The sequence below is a fragment of the Drosophila serrata genome, unplaced genomic scaffold, assembly GCF_035046125.1.
Source record: "Drosophila serrata isolate PLE 108 unplaced genomic scaffold, ASM3504612v1 contig_362, whole genome shotgun sequence".
Taxonomy (NCBI): Eukaryota; Metazoa; Arthropoda; class Insecta; order Diptera; family Drosophilidae; genus Drosophila; species Drosophila serrata.
In genome coordinates, this window is record NW_028257260.1 from 510,528 (window position 1) to 519,257 (window position 8,730).

The following is an 8,730-nucleotide window of genomic DNA, read 5'->3' on the forward strand; positions in this document are numbered from 1 at the left end:
CAGGTGGGCAATTATGACTTAATCCACACATGCGAGTATTACATTTATAAGTCAAACTGTAGAGACAAGGAGCGCTAAGGAGTAACAAAAAAAATATCCAGGAAGAAGTTTAAGTGGAAGGTCTATTAACCTGTAAATATAATATTAAACTTGGGGGTTTCCTAATAAAAATTAATGAAAATGTATCACTTAAATTAGAACTAAACCGGGAAGGTCTATTAACCCGTAAATATAATTTTTAACTTAGGGGTTTTACCAACAAAAAACTACTCAAAAACTCTTCATTTAAACCATTTCAAGTCTTCAAGTATGCTTTAAAAATATTTTTAGCTTGAGGAACTAACAATTCTAAACTATTAAAGCTTGCAAAGTAAAGATAACACAACTTATTTTGAGTGAAATTGGCAATGCTTTACTCCAAACGTCATCATAAATAATTTTTTTTTATGTAACTCAAAAGAAATCAAAAGAATTTGAAAGGACCATTTACAGCTTCCGGATTATTGATTTGCCTCGACTTTTCGCGGTATATTGATTCACTCAGAATATCTGGCTCACTGCTTGGTTCCTCGATATCGTTATAGACTTCGAAATCATCATAAAGCTTGGCGGCTTCTTGGATACAGGCATGGCACAGACGTCGATACATAAGGTGTTCCGGTGAGGGCTTTGGCGGATATCTCTTATCACATCTATCTTGACGCTGAAACTCCCGATAGTGTCTCCGCCAGGCTGGACATGGAATTGCCGGCTCATGACCAAGCAACAATAGATCCACGGTCCTCATCCATTCTTCGGCGGCATTATTAATGCCAGCCACGAAGATGCCAAAGGAGAGGAGCAACTGGAAGGACTCGAAGGCACGACCACTCACCAACCAGATGGCCATTCCCGGTGCATATTGATAGAACCAATAGTCATTACGTCCCATCGTCTCGAACATGTCCCGATAGATGCCCAGAAAGGGTTGCCACACAACGTTGTCATTGAACTCGATAATGCGAAGAAGAATCACCATCTCAGCAGCCAGCATTAGAAGCTGGACACGATGCTGACACCGCTGGACCCAATAGCAACGGAATGGCAATATAAAGGCCAAGAGGCCAATGCCAAATAATACCTCGGCCAGGCGATAATCAGAGCTATCTCTTAGTAAACGCAGACCATCCAACGGGGGTACCACCAGTTGACGGAAACGATTCCAGCGGACAAACAACGCAATAAACATGATTAGCCAGCTCTCATAAAGATCGCGTTTTAACTGCTGTTGGCAGAATAACATACGGAAGACGGGCATATTCGATTATAAAAGAAAAATTTTAACGAGAAAAACTGAATTTTTAAACAAATTTTATAAAAATGCCGGAGAAGATTCAACAAATTTTTGGAAGGAAATTTAATATTTTTTGGCGCCTTGTCCCTGATGTCCGTACGAAAGTGTAAATGGTTGTGACAAATTTGAACCGGAACGTTTCCCATGTAAATGATTTGATCGGAAAGGCTTACTTGGATCTCTAGAGATCTTAGGCTAATTTCTCGGATATATACCTATATACATATATTAACATATTTTGTTGAGAGGAAACCCCTTCACAGCGGGATATACCCCACAGGAGTTCAGGTTGTAAAAGGGGGTTAAGGAGGCAGGGAAATCGAGTCGGAAAACTTGAAGGATGAGCTGCCAGGAGTTGGGGGGGCCAAAAGGACAGGCACAAATGCCATGTTGTACTCTTGTGTTGTGTTGTGTTGGAAATTGATTCTTAAACGCTGTGAAGAATGATGCGAGATTGACTCTCCATCCGTTAACCAGGGAAGGGGAGAGAAGATGAACGGATGCTGCCGGAAAGCAATACGCTCGGGGATGGATGGTTGGATGGATGGTTGGTTTGTTGTGGGTGGGTGTGGGTGTATACTCCACATTGAAGGCCATTAAGCGGCAGCAGGAAAAAATATTTAAATGCCACTGTATGGGATGTGTGTGTGGGGGGGGGGGAGAAAAAAGGATTCCGATTCAGATACAGATACTGGATACAGATGCGAATGCGGCGGATGCGTATACATATTGGCACAAGGAAAACAATGTGAAAAAGTGGCCACAACACAACAGTGACCAATGGTTCAACCACAGCCACCCTTCGGTAACCGGAAAATATACAATATATATACACCACACACACACTGAGAGAGATCCGTACAGATGTCGAGAGTCTTAAATGGCATTAACTCATTTAATGATGTTCAAATTGAGGCTGGCGCCTCCCACACTCCAACACCACCACCTCCCCTTCCGATATCCTCCATCCCCATCCTTTTCCTGGACTCTCACGGCACTTTGTCACACCCCAGCACCGCAGCACCAGCATCACCACCCCCCAAGCAGGTCGCATCACTTTAAATTGCTGCTGTCACGGCGACATGCAGATAGGAGGGAGGGAGGGAGGCGGAACAGGGATCCCAACAAACTATTTGTCATGTCTGTCACACTACCGTACATCTTTGTCAACACTATTTAGAAGTTTAATAAATTTTCACTTTGTTGGCGGCGTAACGAAGGCAGCTTGTCAACGATTTAATATCCACGCGTCAACCGGAGAAGGCGTGGTGCCATCAATTAAGAGTTTTCCCCCCAGTGAGAGGTATGCCCAGCCAGTGATACCCTATAGTAAATGGATGTCTAGGTGGATAAGAAAGGCTGGAGGCTTCCAGCTAGCAAATCTAAAGCTTAATATTTCCCTTGAGTTAGTTTTTCTTAAGCGGAATAAATCCGAATAAAAAGTTTTGATTATATACATTTTATCACATTTTGTGATGTAACAAGAAAGGATGCTAACTTCGGCACGCCGAAGTTTATATACCCTTGCAGATAGAACTTCGATGATTAGGAATCAATACATTATAAATTGTATAAATTGATGTAAAGAAACCTTATTCACAGTTTTACAGTTTTTTTTAACGAACTTTTATATGACATCTATATGATATAGAAGTCCGATTTACTTAAAATTATAACAGAAATTCTATAAAAATAAATAAAAGACTAATATTATAGAATTGTCATATACTTAATTTGGTGAAAATCTGTTGAAAATTGAAAAAGAAAGAATTTATTTTCTAAAAACTTTCCGATCGTTTGCATGGCAGCTATGTGATACAGTCGTCTGATCCAGTCCGTTTCGACATATGTACGAGTAAGAGTATATAGAAGACTAACTGCAAAGTTTCATTGAGATAGCTTCAGCACTGAGGGACTAGTTTCTTTGAAACGGACAGACGGACGGACGGACAGACGGACAGATGTACAGACGGACAGACGGATGGACAGATGTACAGACGGACAGATGCACAGACGGACATACGGACAGACGGAGGGACGGACAGACGGAGGGACGGACAGACGGACAGACGGACATGGCTAGATCGACTGGCTGTTGATGCTGATCAAGAATATATATACTTTATATGGTCGGAAATGTCTCCACCACTGCGTTGCAAGCCTTTGACTAAAATTATAATATCCTGCAAGGGTATAAATTCGCATGTATTTTTCCAATATTTTGTTATAATATTTTAAATATTTGCAACATTTACTGTTTAAAAAGAACTATAAAAATCCCCCAAATATTTTGGTCAACAATATTTTTGCATTTTGAAAAAAAGGGGAAAAATATGTACATTCAATATATAAAATAAAGTTTTCACTCACCGATTTTCTTATGTTCGCTTCTTTCTTCCTCTCCATCTTCATCTTCGTCTATTTCTTTTTGTATTGAAAATTATTTATTAATTTAATTACACGCAGAACACTTCCAATTCGGGCCACTCGCGAGATTTTGTCCATTTTTTCACTTCCGTTTTTTAACTCACAAAATTTAACACATGGCATGCATATACTTATTAAACACTTAAAAAAAAACAAAAAAATTATTTTTGTATATATTTAAAATAATTATTAACCACACACATTGCATGCATATTTTTTTAAATATTTTGAATAATTATTAATCACAAGAAAACAAACATTTTATATAATAATTATTTCAGCACTGAAAAAACACACATACAAAAGACACTCTTCAATTATTAATTTAACACTTTAACACTTTAAAAAAATTTACACAATTTAACACATTTTACCTATTAAACACTTAAAAAAAATATAAAAATATTGAAACATTTTATATAACAATTATTCAAACAATTAAACAATAAAAAAACATACATATGTAATTATTTACTTCTGTGTTAACAGAAAAAAAAAAATGATGTAAAAATTAGGATATATTTTTTCTTATATTTTATTTATCAATATTCAAAAAAATCGAACCGGGAATAAAAGAAAACCTGTACATTTCCTGTGAAAAAAAAAAAACTATAAAAAATCCCCCAAAAATTGTAGATCAAATAACAAAAGTTTTGCATTTGGAAAAAAGGGAATAAAAATATGAATATTCAATATATAAAATAAAATAAAATTTCACTCACCGATTTTCTCATTTTCGCTTCTTTCTTCTTCTTCATCATCTTAGTCTTTTCCTATTTGCATTAGAAATTGTTAAAAAATTTTAAAATTAAATACACAGCACTTCCCGTTCTGGCCACTCGCGAGATTTTGCCCATTTCTTACTTTCCTTTTTTTAAATCACAGAATTTGACAATTTTATGTAGCTACATATTAAACACTTAAAAAAAAATATATATATATATATTTTTTTTTAATTATTAATCACACAAAAACAAACATTTTATGTATTAAATATTTCAACACGGAAAGAGAAAATACATCCAAAAGACACACTTCATGAATTAATTAAACACTTTATATAAAAAAACATATGTATATATTTATGTACTTTTGTGCTACAGAAAAAAAAATTATGTAAAAATTAGGATATTTTTTCCTTATATTTAATTTTCAATATTTAAAAAAATATCGAATCGAAGAACAGAAAAAATCTGTAAAATTTCCTCTGAAAAAGAATATTAAAAATCCCCCAAATATTGTAGAAGACAATAAAAAAATGTATATTCAATATATAGAATAAAATAATTTTTCACTCACCGATTTTTTCTTTTTCGCTTCTTTTTACTTCTTCTTCATCATCTTAGTCTTGTTCTTTTTGCATAGGAAATTGTTAATTAATAATATTAAATACACAGCACCTCCAGTTCTGGCCACTCGCGAGATTTTTTCCATTTCCTTCCTTTCACTTTTTTTAACTCACAGAATTTAACACATTTTATTTATTTACATTTTATGTAATAATTATTTCAACACTGAAAAAAAACACACACACACATGCACAATAAGATATTTATTTACTTCTGGGACAGACTCTTTTCATGTATTAATTAATTAAAAAACAAAAAAAAAATAGATATTGAAATATTTCATGTAACAATTATTCAAACACTTAAAAAAAAAAGGATAGGAATGGATAAAAATTACACACTCAAAGAACGCACTAATGCTCTGGCATTTTTAATCACTGTACACTATTTTCCCTTTTTCTATCCACGCACTTTAGTCCCGTAACATTTAAAGTTTTCCTTCTTTTTGGGAGAGAGGGAGCGAGAGGCCACATGACGTGCACTCACATACAAATCTGCATGGACCACATCACACACATACACACATATGTATGTACATACAGAAAGAAGGGTACTGCTGCCTTCGCTTGGCCACGGGAGTCGCACATTTTTTTATTCCAATTTTTGTTTAATTCAATATTTAGTTGCAACATGTTTTAAAAGTGTATTCTTTTATTTATCACTTCCTACATAATTATGTAGTTATCTGTTTGTTTCACGGCGGCAGTTGCACAATTTATGATTTTTTCGCATTCCGCTTTCCACTGTCAGAGAAACCGCGATCACTTCACATTTCCATATATTCTTTGAACATTCACTTGTTTTATGTTTATTTCAGTGTCCCCGTATAATATTCAGTTAGTTTAATTGATTTAATCGTTTGTTATATATTATTTAACGTTTTTTCCGTACTTAAAACGTTTTTTCAGCAGCCGCCAGCTTTAATTGCATTCTCCTTTTACCCCTGCTAACTTCACTTTGCTTAGCAGCGTTCTGCTTTTACTCCTGCTAACTTCACTTTGCTTAGCAGCGTTCTGCTTTTACTCCTGCTAACTTCACTTTGCTCAGCAATTTTGAATTTTGACAATTTCCATCTTCGCTCCTCTCTTCTCTTTATCAACACTCTCGCGCCACTATAAATTGTCCCACTCTTGCACACGGTATTTACACCAACAACACAACGCTGGACAACATCAAATTGGCGCACATACCGACATACATATGTATGTATGTATGTACATATGTAAACACGAAGTGGTGGGTGCTGCTGCCTTCGGTTGACCGCGGGAGTCTTAACTTTTTGTTATTGCAATTTTATTTTAATTAAATATTAACTTGCTTATTGTTTTAAAAGTTTATTAGTTTTGGTATCACGTATTGCATAAATAATAAGTTATTTATTATTTTCACCTCCGAAGTTGCACAATTTATGTTCTTTTCATATTTTGTTTCCTCTTTGTCACATTTCTTGTTGGAAAAAACAGCGACCATTACATATTCACATCTATTCTTTAAACCTTCACTTGTCTTATGGGTATTTCAGTGTCCCTGCATAAAACGCAGTTAGTACAATATATTTAATCGTTTGTTAGACATTATTTAATGTTTTTTTCCGCACTTAAAACGTTTTTTCCGCAGCCGCCAGCTTTAATTGCATTCTCCCTTTACCCCTGCTAACTTCACTTTGCTCAGCAGCAGCAGTTCTCAATTTTACATTTTGGCAATTTCCATCTTCGCTCCTCTCTTCTCTTTGTCAACGCTCTCGCGCCACTAGAAATTGTCCCACTCTTGCATACGGCAGTTACAATAACAAGATCTTCGCTGGACAAGATCAAATTGGCGCACATACCTACACGCATATGTACATATGTATGTATGTAAATACAAACTGAAGGGTGCTGCTGCCTTTGGTTGTGCGCGGGAGTCTTAACTTTTTGTTATTGCAATTTTAGTTTAATTAAATATTAACTTGTTTATTGTTTTAATAGTTTAATAGTATAAATATTTAGTTATTACTTTCACCTCGGCACTTGCACAATTTATGATTTTTTCGCATTCCGCTTTCCACTGTCAGAGAACCAACGATCACTTCACATTTACAAATATTCTTTAAACATTCATTTTTTTATGTTTATTTCAGTGTCCCCGTATAATATTCAGTTAGTTTAATTGATTTAATCGTTTGTTATATATTATTTAACGTTTTTTCCGTACTTAAAACGTTTTTTCAGCAGCCGCCAGCTTTAATTGCATTCTCCTTTTACCCCTGCTAACTTCACTTTGCTTAGCAGCGTTCTGTTTTTACTCCTGCTAACTTCACTTTGCTCAGCAATTTTGAATTTTGGCAACTTTCATCTTCACTCCTCTCTTCACTTGGTCAACGCTCTGACGCCACTAGAAATTGTCACACTCTTGCATACGGCAAGTTGGCGCACATACCTACATACATACATATGTGTGTATGTATGTACATATGTAAATACAAACTGGCGGGAGCTGCTGCTATGATTGTGCGCGGGAGTCTTAACTTTTTGTTATTGCAATTTTAGTTTAATTAAATATTAACTTGTTTATTGTTCTAATAGTTTATTAGTATAAATATTTAGTTATTTATTAATTTCACCTCGGCAGTTGCACAATTTATGTTCTTTTTTGTGTTTTGTTTACTCTTTATCACATTTTTAGTTCGAAAAAACAGCAATCACTACATATTCACGTATATTCTATAAACATTCACTTGTTTCATGTGTATTTAAGTTTCCCTGCATTAAATGCAGTTTATTTTAATATATTTAATCGTTTGTTAGACATTATTTAATGTTTTTTCCGCACTTAAAACGTTTCAGCAGCCGCCAGCTTTAATTGTGTTCCTCGTTTCCTCCTCCTCTTCACATTGCACTATGGGGCAAACGACCACCTTTTGTGGCATTTATTAATATCTTCAAAACAATATTATTTTTAAGATCTGTTTTTTAAATTTAGGAAAAATAAGGTGCTTTAAGAAAAAAAAGCGTGGTCCCGCCATATTTTAAGGATATATTTTTTTTATTATTACATATTAATTATTAATTAAAATTTTTTAACAGTGGCTCACTCTGTTAAAATTCCTTTTATGTAAAATTACAAATTGATGTTATTTGAATACATTTGGGTTACAAAACATGTAATATAACGATTTTTAAAACATGTGTTTTGGCCAGAAAAAGTGGTCGTTTGTCCCATAGTGCATTGCTCGTTTTGCATTTGGCTTGACGAGAGCAAGCGATATTGTCAAACGGTTTCCAATACCGATGAGAGCGGGAGTAAGGAGAGCGTTAGTAAGGTGTCTGATGGGGGGAGAGGGGGAGTTAAGAGAGCGTTAGTGAGGAGAGTGGGAGTAAGGGAGAGCACCAAGAAGAAAAAGAAGAAGAAGAACAATATCGCCAGAATTTAAATTAAACCGCGCTGCTGCTAAAAAACATTTATTGTCGGAAAAACCGCGTATTAATATCTACAAAACATTTAATTAATTAAAAAATAGTGCGTTTTATCAAATCAACATTGAAACATGCTATATTCAACAACGACTGAAAGTAACTGCTGTGTCGCCTCTCAATTGGAATTGTAACATTAATAAAATGTAACATTAATAATGTAAAAGTG

At 34.9% G+C, this 8,730-nt stretch overlaps 1 protein-coding gene across 1 annotated transcript; it reads right to left on the reverse strand.

Moving 5' to 3' along the window:
* Positions 1 to 389: 389 nt before the first annotated feature.
* Andorra (andorra) lies at positions 390 to 1,465 on the reverse strand. Its single transcript, XM_020953187.2, has one exon. The coding sequence runs from the start codon at positions 1,295 to 1,297 to the stop codon at positions 464 to 466; it is 834 nt and encodes a 277-aa protein (XP_020808846.2). The 5' UTR covers positions 1,298 to 1,465; the 3' UTR covers positions 390 to 463.
* Positions 1,466 to 8,730: the final 7,265 nt, after the last annotated feature.